Below are 19,942 nucleotides of genomic sequence, written 5' to 3' on the forward strand. Positions count from 1 at the left end.
CATAACCCAAACCCTACAGACTAACCTCACTCTGGACATGCAGGGGCTTAAGTAAGACTTCTCCAGGAAAAACAAATGTGCGAGGCAAGCCCTCCAACTCAAGTCTTGGCTTAAAAGCCAACAAACATGGTCTGGCACATCTGAATCCTAATGCACGAGCAGCCCCTTTAATGTGAAGTGCCTTCTGCGTAAGAAAGCAGATGTGGAGTATGCTACCACCCCACAGACAACTGAGGAATCAACGTCTTCTTGTCCAAAAGATGAATGTCAAAATCATCAGCACATGTTTTGTTCCATTTTTTTTTTCCTGTTTTTAAAATTATGGGAAGAAAATTAAGAGCTGCTAAAAAGCAGTATAAGTTGTTCCCCTATCCAAATCTGCGAGACAGTTCTGCTGCCTTGTTTGCGTGGTCTGCCAACAACAGATTAACACTGGAAACTTGTGATTCAAATAGGTGGCAAAAGAATAACAAGAAAACTCAGCATCTTTCTCAGCAAAATTTCATATGCAAATATTTTTAGTGCAACTGATCTAACTTTTGCACAGTGACCAGTTGTAAAAATTCTCCCTCAAACCTGAGGCAAATTATCCATCAGTTCCTGATGACCCAAGGTTGATTTTCTCTCTTCTCCCCACTGCCAACTGAAACAGCATGCAACTTGTATTTTCTGCCCTGATCCAGAATAGTAACAGCGTCTAAATGTGAGGGAAGGTCTTGATTACCTTATTTCTTAATTATTTTTCCACCTGCTTTGGACCACTTTCCTTGTCTTCTTTATCTACAGGAACAACAGCCCTACTGTTCCTCTACTTAGAAACCAAATTAACCTGACTGGATTGTTGCAGCTTTTGGGCATACATGATAACTGCCTGGTCAGAAAGCTCTTCACTGAAAGCACAGGAGCACACAGGAGGCTCTAGCATTTGAATCTTCTTCACTATCATAGTCACAGAAGCATATAGTAACAGAGTCGATCCCTCTCTTCTGAACAACACTGAGAATTTTGCGGTCAGCCACGCCATGCCTGTGTTTCACCCTATGGCACAAAATCTACTGTAATGTCTCCTTCTGCAGTTTATCAAAACAGAGCCAAGTGTCTCCCATCTGGGCCATATGTGTAAAACAAATACTTAACAGGCCTCAATTAATGAGGTTATCCAAAAACTGGGAGACCAGCATGGGAAGCCTCTAATTTCAGAGATACTATTAATACTGCAACAGATCTGCTGGCAAATATGAACACAAGGTTTTCTGCAATCTAAGAGTGAAACAAATAAATATTTGCAGAGAAAAAAAAAAAAAAGGAAAACAGAACTAAAAAAAAAGGAAAACAGAACTGGGATAGGACACTATTAAAAAAAGAAAACAACAAAAACTTACAAAGGGTCTTAGGAATAAGATTGACAGAAATCTCTTTCCTTTGATGCTCTTATATTGCTATCGCTCATTTTCCCCCAGCGCATCACTGAGTGGATGTAGAGGGAATCTGTCCCATTTCCACAGTTCTGGAAGCAGATTCAGATCTAGAGGTGTGAGGAAGAGTGATCACCTCATTTAAAGCCACACCAATCCACACCCATTACTGAGACCCTGTGCCCATACAACGCGGCATCCTTGTGAAAAATCATGCCGGATTCTTTGTTTCACAGTATCACTTACTAGGATTTACTGGAGCAAGAGTGGGGAATCACAGTTAGAAAAGGTTACAGTTTAGCAAATTAAGTAAAACTTCCTGTAACTAACAAGCTTAAGAAGAGCTACAATAAGACTTTCCTGAGTGTCCAACTAATTCAATATCCTAAGTGACATACAATTACGTTTCCGTCCCAAAAGACATGCCTGTTTCTTATTTAGACTTACCATATGTTTTGGCTTTGATGATAAAGCATTGATTACTTCAAATAAGTAACAGCTCTACTAAATTAGAACAAAGATCTAACAGCAGTATCCTGCTTCCAAGTGTAGCCAAAACTGAATGCATAAGAGCAGAAAAAGTATACAGCGATACCTTTCAGTATCTTCATACAAGTTTTCAGTGCATAATATTCTGTGGCAAGGAGTTTCACAAGCTTAGCTGCACGTTTTGGTAAGAACCACCTCCTCCTGATTTGGAATTGGCTACTCTCACTTGATACCCTCTAGCACAGTAAGAGACGACGAGCAATTGGTCATTGTACAACCTCCTCAAGACACTCGTAACTATACAAGATCTCATCTTCACGCTCTCTTCTTCCAGTCTGAAGAGACAGATGTAGGCCCCTCTGTCTTAAATTCAACATGTAAAATACCTCCAGAACAGAAGTTGAGGATGGTACAAACTCCAGTCGCAAAGCTTACTCTGCACTCTGTCATTATGCAACATGAGTCACTGGCATGGCTTGGAGTACCAGGCTCCTTCCTTTCCATTCTGCAAGAGACATCTGAACTCATCTGTTTTCTCTGTGCCACTGCACTGCGACTATTTACATGTGAAAGCATTACTGAAAAAAACCACTTTCTTCTTTTAATATTTGCTAGTGCATCTCACTTAAATTTTGCATTCTACATTTACATATCACCATGGATAGGAAATGGCTGAGAATCCTCTACAACAACTGATACCAGCTTTCTCACTTCCCAAGTTTTACCTCAAGACAAATTCCACCCAACTCCATGAGTCATCCAACTACTCATCTCCCAGCTCATGTAGTATAACCCATTTAAGTCTCATTAATTCCACTATTCTCTCATTACGAAAAGGGAAGAGATCTCTTCCTCAAAACTGAATTATCAGTGATTATTAAAACATCTATTTCCAATTTTAGGTTCCAGATGCTTCACAATTAAGAAGGAGCAAAAAGCACTTGAAAGCCATTGAAGAAGTTATCTTTAATAAAAAACTAACTCCATTTAAGGGTCCTGGAAACATTTTTCATATCTTATACTTTGAAAACAGAAACTTCAGACTCAACTTCATCCACTGATACACAACTGCCCACGAGTACTCCTTCCTACCATGCAACAGTAAAGAGCAACTAAGAAAGGATTTAGAGATGAGAAAAGAACAAACCAAAAATAATCCCATCCTAATTTCTTGCTAGAATATTACCTTTTCCCACCAAAATTTGGATTTTGAAGTATCAATTGCAATCATCTTGTAGCGCAATTTTTCAACACCATTTTCATTTCATGTGGGATTAAGAGATGAGAATAGAACAAAAAAAGCCAACTTTGACATCACGTTACAAAAACGTCACTGATTTTTTTTTTTTTTTTACCTGGTTAATAGTTACAGAAAAGAAAGGGTATATATTGATTTGTTTCCCTGAACAAAAAACCTCAGTGGTTGCTTATGTTACTAACTTAGTTCTTAAAAGATAAGCAAGTTACAGCTACCCACAGAAACAGATCATATCCAACAATTGCAGACAGCAAACCAACCAGTGACAAGGTTTTTCTTCAAGGTTAGTAGGTCATTCTTGATTACAAAGTAATAACAAGAAATAAAATAGCAACTAACTTTATTTTAAGGGTGCCAGCATCCCACAGCCAAAAGCATATTGTTCCATCTGCCCCGGTTGAAGATAAGTATCGCTTTGAGCCACTGCATAGTGGAGAGAACTGGAAGGGGAAACGGGGGGAGAAAAAAGAAAAGGTCTGTTAATCTGTCCCAGACATGCTAAGAAGTTCCTCAAGTCATTGGTTTCTCATTTAAACAAAACATAAAATAAAATAAAATAAAATAAAATAAAATAAAATAAAATAAAATAAAAAAAAAGAGAAAAGTATCAAACCATACTGAAGAAAAAAAACACAATAAACTGCAATAAATACCACAATAACAATGTTTCTCAGAATAACTTTCTATCTTCAGAACAATCTTTCTGGGTTACCTGCCAAAGCACTTCGGGTTCTCCCTCCCCACAATCCAAACCATACAATAGCATGCAACTCTAAACAGAAACAAAGCAAACCATATTCAACACTGACTTTAGTCAATGTACCTGTAAGTCAGAATCATGGTCTGCAAAGAAATCGTATTTCACAACAGAACTGTCCCCATGCATCATGCAATTTTTATTTTGAACAAGCATTATATGCCTGGCATTTTTCAAGGGTCAGATATTGTGACAATAAACCTGCCATTTTGCAGTGTGTACCATGAAAATTCCTTCTCCCTTCACAGCGTAGTTGCCAAATATGCATTTTCATTGTATTGAACATTCTCAAGTGGTTTCTTTTTCAGACAAACAGTGCGTGTTATTGCTTAGGTGACTTTGCAAAGCAAAAACCTACCTGCAATGACGTTATAGATGCACTGTGGCCCTGCAGAACTGCTAAGGGTGCACAAGTTCGAAGGCACCAAACTCTGATCATTTTATCACAGCTCCCAGCAGCTATCATGGTGTTTTCGTAGTTCACTGCCATATCAGATATTTCAGCTGCATGCCCTCTCAGGGTAGCCAGCAACCTCCCATCATCTGTTGCCCAGATTTTTACAAGGCAATCATCTGATCCCTGGAAGTAAGGTAGAAATAAATCATTTCAGTCATACCATTAGTTGTTTTGATGTTACAGTTCACAAAGACAAAGAACTGAACAACATGACCAGTATCACAGAGGATTATTTTTTTTCTTCTTTTACTGTATTCTAACTGCTTTTCAATAGCTTTCCACTCTGCAGTCAAAACACAACACTAGATTCCATTAATTCTCAACAGTAGATACAAATCATGCATTTGTAACACAAACAACAAATCTTATAGCAAAGTGGATTTAACCTCCTCAGCAAGACATGACACTTCTTTTCAAAACTCCAGCACAAACTGAAGAAGGAAACAGTTGCAATACACTGAAATGCAAAGGTATATTAAAGGTAATGAAGGTATAAAGGTATATTAAATGTGAAAATGAATTATGAATTGCTACCGTGTTTTTCATTTAGCATTATACCCGTTTCACAGACACTGAACAGTAACAAAGTTCCATAATTACTGATTCAAACCGCCTGTGAGCTTTGAAGGCAGCCATTCCTGTATAGGCTTTGTTTATTTGCTCAGGTTCAGAACAAATACAAATATGAGTGTTGGGTTTAGCACCCAGAGCACTAATGGACATGCACAGATGCTGCAGCAAGTTATAACAAGACAATATTGTCACAAAATTTCACCTGGGTTTTTCCTCTTCTGTCTACCCGCAGTGCATCTGTGCAAGTTTATCTAGCCTGCTTGTTGGTTTGTATTTTGTTTGTTTGTTTTTTGAAGAAGTGGGAATGTAGGACAATACCGTTGTCTGCATTTCTAAGAAAGGTATCCAAAGCACAGAGAACAGCCACCACTTTTTCAAAAGACTGGCAGGCATTTGGTGAACAGGCCTGCAACCAGAAGTCTCAAAAAATATTTAGAAACTACTGATAACTGCTTTTCAAAATTACTGCTTTTGTAAGGCCATAAATGATACATATTTGGCTTATTTCGTAGACTCCTTAATCTACATACACGTAACTATTAAAAGCCCACGCTGCTGCAGCTCAATTTAGCTACTTTTCTGGACAGCCCGATCCCAGCACAGCAACACCTCACTTGGGAATTGCTCACCAGCACAAACACTAGGTACGAAGTAGAACCATTCCACCAAAGAGCCAGGCAAAAACACCAGAAAATGCTTTAAAAAGGAACCCAGATACATCCTGCAGTTATTAGTTATTGGAACGCATACAAGATTTTCTTTTTTTAATAGATACCAACACATCTGTTCACATTATGTTGATGTTGAGGAATGGACGATCTCCCCTCATTTGCTTAACATATTTATTAAAAATGCTGCAGTTATCTACTTGAAAAGGTAGCTAAAATTTACTCGTTACATTAGGTTAGATTCAAAACTGTCATCTGGGAGAAGGCAGGGAACAGCATCCTTGCAGTTACCTAAGAATTACACATCCATTTGCATTTGTACCAATAGCCAGCAAACCAGACAACTTCCTCAGGGTTCCTTTTTGTTTAGTGAGCAAGAAGTTATTTCTGACTCAGAGTTATTCACAATAGTTTCTCTCTTCCTACATTGTTTACATCAGTTTAGACAAGACGATGTATCTCTACACACAGGGATACAACAATAGTCACAGTTTTTGAAAGAGTAAAAAGAAAACTGATTGTATTTAAGCATACTGAGAGGGTGCATTTTTCTATAGGCATACTCTTTACAGAAGGTCTTTTTTCTCCAACATGTGCAAAAAGGTTACTTTGGACCTTTAGTGACATTTTAATCCTGCAGAATGCTTTGCAGGGAACTCCAGACAAGTGAAATCAAGATAACTTAAAAATTAACTGCACATTTGACTTCTGGACTGGCTTGGTGGGTAATTTTGATTTACCACCTGTCATTCCTCTGCTTTTCCTCAGATGGGCATGACTTTCTTATGGGAATGACATTTCTTTCTTCCCAGCTCTTCAACAGGTGCACCCATGAATGCAGAGACAGTGGGCAGGACAACTTCTCCCATACCTCTGCCCTACTCATTTTTGGTATAAACTTAGTTTGTGCCAATTGCTCCTTGTCCTGTCACAACCCTCTAATGAGTCTGGCTTCCATTTCTTTTCGAGAAAGTTGAGAGAGATGAAGACTCTCACATCACATATTCACACATGCTGATAAGATCCCTGCAAGCCTTCTCTTCACAAGGCTAAGAAATCACAGCTCTCTCAGCTTCTCCTTCTATGTCAGATGCTCCAGTGCCTCCACCATCTTCTCAGCCCTTCCCTGGACTCTCTCCAGCATGACCATGTCCTTCTTGTGCTGCAGAACCCAGAACCAGACCAAACAGTCCAGACATCATCCAGGTTGAGTGCCCTCAAGGGCACATTGCTGGCCTATATCCAACTTTTTCTCCCTCAGCACTCCCAGGACCTTTCCAGCAATGCTGCTTTCCAGGTCATCAGGCCCCAGCATCTACTGGTGCATGGGGTTATTCCTCCCCAGGGGCAGCACTTGGCATTACCCTCGGTGAAACTTCATGAAGTTCCTGCGAGTCTGTTTCTCCAGCATGTGAGGTCCCTCTGAATGGCAGTACAGCCCACACAAACTAGCAACCATACTTGTTTTGCTCTATAGTGTTTCTGAAAGTGAGCTTTTTCCCATCACCCATGTCATTAAAGATGACATCAAGCAATACTGGCCTCAGAACCAAACCCTCAGGTGCACCACTAGTGTCTGGTCTCCAGCCAGACTTCACGTCACAGATAATGACCCTTCAAACCAGGCAGTTCAGGCCATTTTTGGTCAATCTCACTGTCAACTTACCAAGCCTGTACTTCACCTGTTTGTCAGTAAGGATGTCATGACAGTGCTGAAAGCCTTGCTCTAGTCAGGACAAGCAACATTCTCACTACTGTCCTTTGTCCACCAACTTAAGTTGTTTCATCATAGTAGGCTCCAAGTTGGTCAGGAATGATTTCCCCCTCACAGGTTTATGCTCATCATCTTGCTGTTGGTATGTTTAGAAATTGCTTCTGGGAGGATTTGCTCTGTCACCTTCTCAGGGACTGAGATGAGACTGAATGGTATAGAGTGCCCTGGATCCACCTTCTTGAAGACAGGAGACATTTGCTCTCTGCCAGTCCTCAAGACCCTCTCCTGGTCATCGTGACCTTTCAAATATAACTGAAAGTGGTCTCACAATAACATTGGCCAGTGCCCTCAGCACTTACCAGTGTCTCCCATCAGGCCCCATGAATCTTTGTATGGCCAGTTTGTTTAAACAGTCCCTAGCCTGACCCTCTTTTCCTTTCACCAGACTTTCCATCCGGTCTCAAGGACTTGGGATTCCTGAAGACAATTCTTGCCAGTTAACACTGAGACAAAGAAAGTATCATGCATCTCAGCTTTTTCCATGTCCTCTGTCACCAGGTCTCCTGCCCCTTTCATTAGCAAGCCCACATTTTCCATGTTCTTCTTTTTGCTGCTGATATACTTGAAGAAGCCCTTCTTGCTGCTCCTCACATCTGTTCTGGTTTCAGCTGATACAGGGTTAATTTTCTTCCTAGTAGCTGGCATGATAGCATGTTTGGGATTTAGGAGAAAAATAATGCTGATAACTCACTGATGTTTTAGTTGTGGCAGAGCAGTGCTTGCACTGAAGTCAAGGCCTTTCCTGCTCCTCGTGCTGCCCTGCCAGCAAGGAGGCTGGGAGTGCACCAGGAGCTGGGAGGGGACACAGCCAGGGCACCTGGCCCAGGCTGAGCAAAGGGATGTCCCACACCAGGAGGTGTCGTGCTCAGCAATAAAACTGGGGGGACTGGCGAGGGGGGAGCTGCCACTGCCTGGGGACGGGCTGGGCATCGGTCAGCGAGTGGTGAGCAATTGTGTTGCGCATCATTTGTTTTGTATATGCTTTTTATTACTATTATTATTTTCCCTTCTTTTTCTGTCCTATTAAACTGTCTCTCCTGCAACCCACAAGTTTTTACCTTTTTCCAGTTCTTACCGGGGGGGGAGTGAGCAGACAGCTGTGTGGTGCCTAGCTGCCTGCTGGGTTAAACCACAACAGCATCCCTTGCCAGATTCAACTCCTGTCTGTCTTCAGCTTTCCTAACTCCATCCCTCAGTGGTCAGAGAGCGGCTCTGTATTCCTCCCAAACCACCTGTCCCTGCTTCTTCCTCTTGCACCCTTCCTTTTTATGTTTGAATTTTGTCAGGAGCTCCTTGCTCAGCTATGCAGGCCTCCTGCCACCTCTGCTTGTCTTCCTGCACATCAGGACAGACTATTCTCAAGTTTGGAAGGAATGATCTTTAAAAACCAACCAGCTCTCCTGGACTCCTCTTCTCTCCAGGACCATAACCCACAGGACTCTTACAAGTAGGTCCCTGAAGAGGCCCAAACCTGCTCTTCTGAAGTCCATGGTTGTGAGCCTGCTTTTTGCCTTGTTCCCTTCTTTGCAGAATCACAAACTCCATCATCTGATGGTCACTGCAGCCAACACTGCCCCTGACCTTCACATCCCCAAGCAGTTCTTGTTTGTGTGACCAGACCCAGCAGTAGCAGTCCCCCCACCTCACAGGGTTGCTTTGATGGCTATCTCCATTCTACCACAAATAAAAGTCTCGGGGCTTCAAAATAATTGCAGCCAACTCCAAATGCTCTCTCTCCACCAGAAAGGAATCGCACATTTCTGTTTTCCTGCTCAAGTTACACAGATTCAGCTTGGGACCAAGACCTCTCCTGTTCATCAGGTAACAAAAAGAAACTCATCCTCTCAGGAACCCATAAAGCACGCTATTCTCTATTTTCAAAGTATGTCAGCATTGACCCATTGCTCCTGGCTTTCTGTGCTCTCTCCACCTCTCTTTTCTGGCTCACTATAAGTCTTTTATTTCTTCTTTGCCAGAACGCGATAGATATGAAGGGATGAAGTTTACAGCTTGACTGATAACTCAACCTCTCTTCACATGTTTCGGTAGTGAAAACATGATCTAATCTACAAGGAAGCAATTGTTACTGTGGTAACTAAAGATCACAGAATGGTTTGGGTTGGAGGGGGCCTTAAAGCCCGTCCATTTCCAACCTCCCTGCCATGGGCAGGGACACCTCCCACCAGACCAGGGTCCTCAAAGCCCCATCCAGCCTGGCATTGAACACCTCCAGGGGCGGGACATCCACAGCTTCTCTGGGCAACCTGTGCCATCACCATCCCTGAGTAAAGTATTCCTTATACCTAATTCTAAATCTACCCTTTTAGTTTAAAACCATTACTCTTTGTTAAAGCCATTACTCCTTGATCATGCAGATCACAAGATTTATAGCAATACCTAAGTCGTAAAATGACCTTATATATTGTCCTTAAGAAATTCATGCTTCCTGTACTTTCCCTAGTAACCCAAATAACAGAATGAATGAAGCTGCTGGAAACCTGACAAAACTGTATCACTCTCAATAATTTGATGTGGTGACAGTTTTGGCCCCACACTGCTCCCAAAGTAAGTGAGAAAGCACTGTAATTCATCCTCAGGATTTGGGCATTTTATCCTTTAGCAACAACTATTTGGCTGACAGTCACTGCAGCTTCAGAGATACTGAAAACCACCATACTCCATGAAAAGCTGAATGAACATAGTTTTCTTGTAGTTGGCTTTCTTCCCAATCTCCAAGGGTACCCATGGCATTCCAGACCACAGGAAGGAGATGTGCAAAGGGCACATTCACATTGCTGTTAGAACAGGTATGACATCTCAGCTGCTAATTTCTGCAACCTTCACAAGGTAGTCTTTAGGAATTCCCAGCTGGAGTCCAAGATATACAAATGTAATCTTACTTTCTGAATCTCTTCCCTCCATAACAAAGAATTACCAAGACCCACGTGGAAATCATGCCAGTTATTGCTCAGTATCGCCAACAGTGAAAATATATGCAAACTCCAACTCAAAGACAGAGGAACACAACCACAAGTAAGAGCCCCGATTTCTAAAAGCACAGTCCGTATATCCATTGACTACTCACCATTCTTCCCACCTTCCTCAGAAAGAGGATGGTATACAGAAACATGTTTCTGATAACTGCTCCCTTAATCTAAAAACTTCTGCCCCCTGGTTCACAGGAAGAGCCTTATGCAATGAGATACTGCTTTCCGAAACAGCTGTTCTAAAGACACAAGAGGGGCAGGGAAGTGCAACTCTAGGAACAAGGGATGTGCAGTAGTGAATCCTGTGACATCAGTATCACATTAATCCCCTCCTCACAAATGTTGGGTTCATCTCTCTGGGTCTTTTATGAGAAAAAAGTTGGCTTAGACAAGGAGACAGAACAAAGGCTCTACAAGCCAAGGCAGAGAACAAGGCCAGACACAAAATCTGGGGACAGATGTCTTCACCCCTCCTCTGCCTGCATACATACCATACACTGTAACAACCTGTGTTCAATTCCTTCTTGAAGTTCAGTAATTTAAAAAAGTTTACCTCTCAGAAAGCTAAGCCTTGTGAATTAAAAGTATTCTTGAGATAGTTAGGCATTACCAAAACCCTTGAAGTTGTTCTAATAAGATGTTCCTCTATTAATTTTACACTTTATTTTAGTCTAAACTTTTCTTCTACTTCCATAAAGCAGTTATAATATAAACAATGAAAGGGAAAAAAAATCCTCCGTAGATAAAACTGCACAATGATCCAACCACTCTTTTACCTTTAAGCTAGAAGCTCCAAACCTCAGGCATGCTATAGCACCTTAGTAGCAGCCATTATTTTCCACAACTTTGGACACTGCCACAACTTTTTTGAGCATTTATCTTCATTTTTTTTTCCAATATCCTTAGTGCGTTATCATTTAAAAAAAGAAAACCACAGCATTCTAGCAGCAAGTACGATGCAATTTCTGTAATTTCTCTTAATTTCATCGTCTAAAGTAGGACCTTGCTAGCCATTTTTCCCACAATACAGCAATGTAAGTATACGTTAAACCAATTATCTGGCAGGAACCCCAAAGGTTCTTTTGAATTACCTCATCATTTCTTCAAATTCCATCCTCACAAAATGCAACAAGAGTCTACAGTCTTTATTCTTTGCTGCACCACGTTAGATTGCATGGGTATGAAAACCAAGTGCTAAATACTCTATATTTTGTTATTTTTCTCTCCTCCTCTCCCAAAACCTGCATCAAACCCTTGAAATGAGCATTTGCTTCTTGATTGCTGATTTATTTATTTTTATTCAGACCCATTAAAGCAAGACTCAATGAATGATATCCCTCTATCCATCTACTCCACCTTTATTGCTACATTGAGTTCAGCTCAAATACCTGTATGGAAAGAAAGTAAATAATTTTCAGGAAGTTTTCAGTTTATAGATAGAATTTAAGACCCCCCCAGTAAGGTGCTCAGAACTTCTACAAGAAGAAAGAAGATTTGGGTGTCTCTTAAACTCATTTGTAGTTGTTTAACTGCATTTATAGTTGTGAGCATTTAACACTTTTGAAAAGGCTCCAAATCTCACTCATCCTGAATACCTTGATTCAGGCTAATTTCATTTATCGCCTGATTTATTCCCTTTAAGTTGCTGAGATGCTAAAGAGAACAAAAAATAAAAAAGAAACAAGCTCAACAATAAAGTTGGGAAACAAGCTCAGTAATTCACATTTTCAAATCAATTCCAATGAACAAGTTAACAGGGAATTACAACAGAACTAGCAAACTTGCTGTTTAAAGCTTTATAATCAGAGTTAAGAGAAAAAAGGGCACCATTTTTTCCACTAAGCTCTGCCTGTAAAGCTTTAAGCAGATTGTTTTAATCCCTTTGTTTCCTTAAAACAAACATATAAGCAGTCTATAAAGCAAATGTGTTTTTTTTTTCCAATACTACTCAATTAGTAAGGTTCCATAACTGTTCCTGTTTTCCTAGAGTCACATTTGCACTTCTGTACCTAAAACGTAAAAAGCTTCAAACTCTACATCAAGCTCAATCATTTATTTAAAATTCCCATGCCTCCAAAAGTTAGAGTCATTAATGCACCAATATCTTCATTTTAAACATTCTTCAAACATTTACATTGTTCTTTTTAACTACAGATTAGTGGAAGTTTTACAAATGACAAGAGCACTTAACACAGATAGTGAAACATACTTTTGCCACTTATTTTATTTCAAGTACTTTTTCCTGCTAGCCCCCTGGGTCTGTGAATGTTTAACTAAAATTTGGCCAAAAAACATTACCTACTTAACACAATGATGATCTGAAATGCATTATGAGCTCACTCTGTTCTACTGCTTTCACTGTGTAAGATCTCAAGAACGAACAAGTTTGCATGTTCTTGAGGGAAGCGCAGTCACCACCAAAACAATCAACTGAGGAGACATAAAGGGCTGGGGTGGGTGGGTGTGTGAAACTCATGGTGACAAATAATATCCTCACCCCTCGAGACCTGAGAGTGTAAGAAGGGAACGGGGAACCTAGAACTTCTGCAGCGCTCTAGGATAGTGGGGATGGAAATTGTTCACATGTGGATTGATCTCTTACGCAAAGCAATAAATGCATGAGAACAGAGCCAAGCCATTAACATTAATTACTTGCATCACAGTCTAGAAGTCTCAAACCACTATCCCGTTTTTCTTCGAGCTGCGCAAACAGTACTCTCTGCAGCACAGTATATATTACAGAAAACATGCTTCTGTAATTTTCACATTGTAAGGATCAACATTATGAATAAGCTACTCACTTACAGCTTGCAGCCATTCTACTGGATGAACAGATTGTTCAAAGCAAATAAGTAAATAAATTAAAGACACCCAATAAATGAAACCTCATATTACAAGACCCCTAAAAAAGCTGCTTGCAGAATGTAATTGATGGAGAGCAATCTGTGCACAGATAACTTAAGGATGTAAAAGAGTCAGCAATAAGGGGAAAAAAAAAGCGGCTAGTTCTAGGATTTACTGAGAGCTGGAGAGACCTCAAAGGTCAATTTAACTACATTGAACTAAGGAAAGCAGAAGACTAGGCTTCTCCCTATATATAGTATAGCCTATATAGCTATAGGATGGTTATAGAGGCATGTGTTATACCTCTCCATTGTAGAGGAAAATTAAACTGTTAAAAAGTCTCAGCAAGCAAGAAAGCAAGAAAAATGTGTAAAGTAGTAAATTCTGTAGCATATTGGCCAGACAGTAATATTAGATCTCAAATAAATCCATGAAATTCTGCCTGAACTTAATGGGACAATCCACAACTCTTCAAATACTGCGTCAGTTCTGCCAGCAAGGGCATTGGCTTACTCCACAGCTCACGTTTCCAAGTTTTGTCTGCAACCGCTACGCATCATGCACCTATTAAAAGCATTTGTCCAAAGTGAATCCTAGAACAAGTTCAGCACCAACAGAGAAGTGATGACAGCCTTACCAAGGTATGGAGCAAAACTGGTTCATCGCTTTCCTACCACTACACAAACTTGCGGGCTGCAGTGAAACCACCAAAATTCCAACAAATCAGGCTGTATAAAGTTTCCAACCACAGGTTATTACACACCCTTGTTTATTATTCCCTAGAAAGAGTGTCTCAGAGGTGATAGGGAGATAAAGGTGGCGGAAAAGAAGATGGAACTTTCTGACTGCAAAGAAGGACGAAGTAGCACAAGAACCAGAAGAAGCAATGCCTGTCCCTACTACCCAGCGTGGGTTCTGCAAGTCACGCTTTTCGAGAGATCCAAAATACAGTCTCAAAACTAATTAGGTTTTCTTCACTGACAGCTGGTAGTTCTAGCTGGTAGTTGTGTCTTTGCAAGGAAAGAGGTTGTCTTCATTGCGGTTAATTTAAAAATAGAAATTACCAAGATATCCCAGTTTGTATATTAGGAATATTTTGTATATTCAGAAAAAAAAAAAAAACAAAAACAGCTAAGAGGCTGATCTTCAGAAATCTCTTGTGAAATCTTTAAAAGAATGTAAATAAAACCAGTCATTGCATGACCTACTAGCTAGTAGGAAAACTGCATAATGTCTTGTTTTCAGTGCCTCTAGGCAAACTAAGAGCACCTTCTTCCTAGCAAAGATAACATCTCTCAGAACAGTATGACTCGAAAATGTGCTGAGATCACTTCTTTCTTTTAATTTGAAGCAGCACATAAACAGAACTTGAATTTAGAGGCTTTCAATCCTTCAGAGGTCAGAAGGAAAATAGTTATGATGCATCTTCTACACCCAATTATAAATCTAAACCAACCTCTTTTATCTAGCTAATGTCACACTAAATGCTAGAGGTTAGAGTAAAACCAGAGCAAGAATGATCCCCTATTGAAACATATAAATTTATATGCTGGTAACAGACATCTAGAATGAAGTCTGCTTTCCTTCTGATTATAAATTCCCAGTTCTACTGACTACACTGGGGGCTTAAGAAACAGCAGTGGTCTAGACTGAAAAGAATTGTCCCAATTTCATCATAAAGATGCAACTAAAAGAAGACAGTTCATCACCGATTATCCATTGACTACATCACACCAGCAACTGCAACTTGTATTCCACTGAATGCAGAATAAAACACTTTGGTTTTCCATTTATCACTAATCACTTAAACATCTAGACAAAACCCACAGGCTTTACCTGAGAATGCTGAGGTAAGAAGTTCTGCCCCAGCCCCCCAAATGAAAATTCACCAGCTACGATTACTTTCTACAGACAGTTTATTCGACACTGGATTGAAATAATCATGATGTGAACTTGTGACCTTTTTCAGGCAATTATACTGGCAATTATACCAGGACACCAGTTTATCTCCCACCAAAGGACCACCAGCAAAGCTCTGGGGTTACAGAAGCAATATTGCTCCCCTCTATTTTATTCCAGGTTCTTCCACTTTTATTTTGGAAATACATTGTTGTTATAGCTCAGAGAACTGTCCCTCTGTAGCCACTTTTAAGTCACACTGCAAAGCACAAGGGAATGTGCAACTCTACTCTTCCCTACAGGTGCACTCAGGGGAAGTTTAGTAAGTCCATAGAATCACAGAATGGGTTGGGTTGGAAGAGACCTTAAAGATCATCTAATTCCAACCACCCTGCCATAGGCAGGGACACATCCCACCAGACATCCTTCAAAGCCGACAGATCTTAGGAACATCGGATTTAGAAAAAATGAAGAATCATAAGACTTAACAAGGACTTTCATGCACTTCTGTTGGTGCTTCCTTGAAGAAGCTTTTATTTAGAGGTGAACAGGATGAGTGTGGGGGATTTTTATATTTTCACACAAAATCCCTAACCCATTCTACCTTGTCACGTATAAAATAAGCCCACAACATCAGAGAGACCCTTTTCCTGACAGGTTAATCACGCACAAACTAGAGAAGATGGTAAGAATTTAATGCCTATGACTGTTGAGGGACTTAGCTTGTCAATGAAAACTAAAGAAATACGAAGAAAATCTCTACTGTGGACAAGTGAACAAATAAAGAGAAGTCTGTTCATAACTCTCTAAGTGCCCCAGTCCCTACAACCACACATCCTTCCACGCCAGGAAGTAAAATGTATGTGGGCGAAAGGGCAAGTTATATTTGCGGCTGTGATGAAAGCATTTGAGCAGTTACGACTGCAATACGTAGCATAGAACTGAACTGTACTTTCATCTGCATTGTCGGAGTTATCTGTCACGAGCTTCGAAAGGACACAATCAAGCTCCTGAATCCACAAAGGCATCAAAAGTATCCAGTACTTGTGGGAAGGCAATAAATGCAGCTCAAGTGGCCCACATTGACATGAGGTATGCATTTATATGATGCTTTGCTTCATTAAGATTGACTATTGCTGAGGAATCCAAATTATACTGGCACCTATCTGTTTTTGTAATTCCCATTATTTGGGAAAAATGCACTTTCAGTACTGATCTCAGACATCCTCCTTGTTTTTTAAACTAACAGAACAAAACCCAAAACAAACAAAAAAGAAAAAAAGAAAAAAAAAACACCAAAACAACACAATGAACACAGCTACAAATACTGAGAACACTGGCACTAAAAACAGTTTCTGGTCTCATGGATCACAATTCCTTGTGACCCAAAATCTCTTGAAATGCACTATGCTAATTTTCAGGCTTCTAGTTTCCACCAACATGCTATACAAATGTTAAGTACATCACCAGACTGTTAAACTTAATAGTCATGCTTTAAATTTTAAAAAAATAACAGAAAAAGTCAAAACAGTTTTTAATTACATATTGATTGTCCTCTCAGACTTCTAAAATTTTGTGGTGGTGGTCCACTCTTTTGCTATGTTTCTTCCCAGAGAATACAAGTCTACACATGGTAATTTCACTGAAAATTACCTGTTTTCTGACTAAACTGCATGGATCAGCAGTCACTGTCACATTTAGTTGTGGTGGTTTTACCCAGCTGGGCAGCTGAACTCCACAACTGCTGTCTCACTCCCCCTCCTCAAAGGAAGAGGGGGAGAAAAAAACAGACTCAGCATAGGGAGATTAATGTAATTTATTGCCTATCACTACCAGACTAGAGCAGTGAGAAACTAAAAACAAACTAAATCCACCCTCTTCCACCTCCTTCCCCAGAGCTGTGCAGGGGAACGAGGACTGCGGTCGGTCCCTAACGTTTCATCTCCACCGCTCCTTCACGGTCACTCTCTGTCCCTGCTCCACGTGGGGTCCCTCCTACAGGATGCCGTCCTGCCCGAACTGAGCCTGCGGGGGCTGCCCACAGGCAGCAGCTCTTCAAGCACTGCTCCCGCATGGCTCCGTACCACAGGGTCCATCCATCTGTCAGGGCCAAACTGCTCCAGCACGGGTCCCCCACGGGCGGCAGCTCCCCCCAGACCCCCTGCTCCTGCGTGGGTTCCTCTCCACGGCCCAGGGCCTGCTCCTGCGGGGGCTCTCCATGGGCCGCAGCCTCCTCCAGGCCACATCCACCTGCCCCACCGGGGACTCCTCCACGGGCTGCAGCATGGAGATCTGCTCCGTGTGGGACCCGTGGGCTGCAGGGGGACAGCCTGCTCCACCAGGGGCCTCTCCACAGGCCGCAGGGGAACTGCTGCTGTGTGCCTGGAGCACCTCCTGCCCTCCTGCTGCACTGACCTGGGGGGCTGCAGGGCTGCTTCTCTCCCATTTTCTCACTCCTCGCTCTCTCAGCTGCTGTCACACAGCAGTTTTTTTTTCCCATTCCTAAATCTGCGCTCCCAGAGGCCCACCCAGCATCACTCCCTTACTTGGCTCTGGCCAGCAGCAGGTCCCTTTGGACTGGCTGGAGCTGGCTCTAATCTGACATGGGACAGCTGCTGGGTACTTCTCGTAGAAACCACCCCTGCAGCCCCCCACGACCACAACCTTGCCATGTAAACCCAATACATTAGTATGCTGAAACTATTTTAACATGCAAACCAGCATGGTCATTAAAAAGCATCTGAGAGTAACAGCAGTAAAGAATTCATCTGCTCTTAATATGCAACATCGGTACGTTTAGGTTTGGGGAACAGTTAAATGACATGCTTACTGCACTTCAAAAAATTATACAATAAAATATTTGTACTTACAGTAAATATTCTCCTGCCAGTCCGATCAAAAGTTACACAGTATACAGAAGACAAGTGTCCTAAAATTCGTTTATGCATCTTCATATGTTGATAGACTGCAGTTGGAACAAGGCGTTCGAGTCTGTATTTTCCATTTAGTTTTCTCGAAAACAAGGTATCCACTACAGAATGGGAAAAAAGAAAATAAACAACATTTGTATTGCGTTCATAAACCACAACATTGCTCCAGAATTGAAAGTTCATTTCAGCACTGGACCACTTCTCCTATGAACACTTCACTACAGTCATTCTCTCATTTTACCATAATAAGGGAAAATTTAATACAAAAGTAGCCTATGATACAAATGTGCAACAAAGTAGTAAAGTGCAAGGCAGAGTACAAAGGTATTATACATCAAACTTCCACTTTTAAGTGCCTAAATATATGCTTTTTGCTTCATGTCATAGTGTAACAAATTCAAGAGGACCAAGACAGCTTCCTTGGAGGAGTAAACCACCTCAAATATAAGATACGTACAAGCTTCCCCACAGCTATTAACTGCACACCATAAAACATTCAAATCCTCTCCAGGGCAACCTGTTTTTAGACACCTGCATAATCAAACATTTATCCACCCTTTGCAAGATAAAATCAGTTCTTGTTTTGAAGAATACCACTGCCTACTATGGCCGAAAAAAAACAAAAACCAAATACAAATTTAGCAAACCCTGATTTTGACTAACAGAACTTTATTTAAAGGGTTTAAGATTTTTTTCTTCAAGTTTCAAAACCAAAAAGCTTCAGGAGCAGGAATCTACTTTGTTGTAACAAAATGGAAAGAAAATAAAGGTCAGAGTTATTAATTTTAAACTGCTACTCATGCAATGATAAAGCAGCAAAGGGTAGCGCTTGCATGCATGGATACACATTAGTCAAACAGTTCCCCATATTGTTATTAGAGCAAAGAAACAGTGGCAATATATTTTATGTTCCATAGAACTGTGATAAAATTTGCAAATATATCCTGCTTCTGAATATGTGAAAAGTAAAATAATAATAATAATAAATGCCCAGCAATATCCACAGCACTACACATGAAAAACAAGATCCATCACTGTCAAGACAGGTAGTTGCTACTCTCGTCACTCCCCTGGTTAGTCATTCTTTACACTCCACCAGGTCAATGTGTGTGCTAGTGAACTAAAGGGGACCAATGACGCTCACTGACTAGCATCAGCTGTGAAGAGCTACAAGCCTCTTGCACTGCACGGTTTTGGCCCAGGCCAACTAGACAGTGGTTCATGAGTCAGCACAGGTCAAACTTCATTCATTATGCAAACTGGATAGTAGCTACTCTGCACGGGAGCAAAAGCACTTAGTGGTATGGACAACTGCCAAGCCCACTGGCTTCAGGCCATGAGAACAGCCCTGAAATATTTCAGTTCCTGCATATGTAGCCCAGGGATTCAAGGAAGTCTTCCTAGTTCAAGATGCTTTGTGAAGGAACAGGATCCTTAGCTGCGGGGTGAGGCACTAACTCGCTGGGCCACTACTGCCTTAAGGCTCTGCAATATCCTCTTCACCCTCCCCCTACACAAGAAAAAGATGCAGCTGCATTTGCTTTATGACAAAGCTTTTCCTTGCCAACAGACAGTCTACTTTAGAACAGCAGGAAACCCAGATTAGTTCAGTCACAAGATAAATTGTTTCTGTTTCTGACACATCATCCCATGGTAAAAAGAAAAAAAAACACACACCAAACACACACAATAAAACAGAGTACGAAAAGTATTTGCCACAACAATAAAGAGATCTTACACAATCTCAACCTATTCAGAAGTTACCTTTTTGTTTGCTCTTAATGTAAGTAGGTTGCTTGGAAATCAGCTTCTAGCAAATTATATAAAAATGAATCCATAGCTCACATAAAGAAAAAAGCTAAACTAAAAGTTAACTTACTGAGATGTTCTG

The 19,942-nt window shown here is 40.9% G+C and overlaps 1 protein-coding gene across 4 annotated transcripts in view; it reads right to left on the reverse strand.

Moving 5' to 3' along the window:
• LOC121066996 (pleckstrin homology domain interacting protein) overlaps window positions 1–19,942 on the reverse strand; it is a 115,501-nt gene that overhangs the window by 74,920 nt on the left and 20,639 nt on the right. For all 4 annotated transcript variants that reach the window (XM_040550890.1, XM_040550887.1, XM_040550889.1 and 1 more), the window contains 3 exons: window positions 17,992–18,152; window positions 4,278–4,499; window positions 3,502–3,602 (listed from right to left, as the gene is read on the reverse strand). In XM_040550890.1, the coding sequence (XP_040406824.1) occupies window positions 3,502–3,602; window positions 4,278–4,499; window positions 17,992–18,152 (484 nt within the window). The remainder of the gene's footprint in view (window positions 1–3,501; window positions 3,603–4,277; window positions 4,500–17,991; window positions 18,153–19,942) is intronic.

The sequence above is a fragment of the Cygnus olor genome, chromosome 3, assembly GCF_009769625.2.
Source record: "Cygnus olor isolate bCygOlo1 chromosome 3, bCygOlo1.pri.v2, whole genome shotgun sequence".
Lineage (NCBI taxonomy): Eukaryota > Metazoa > Chordata > Aves > Anseriformes > Anatidae > Cygnus > Cygnus olor.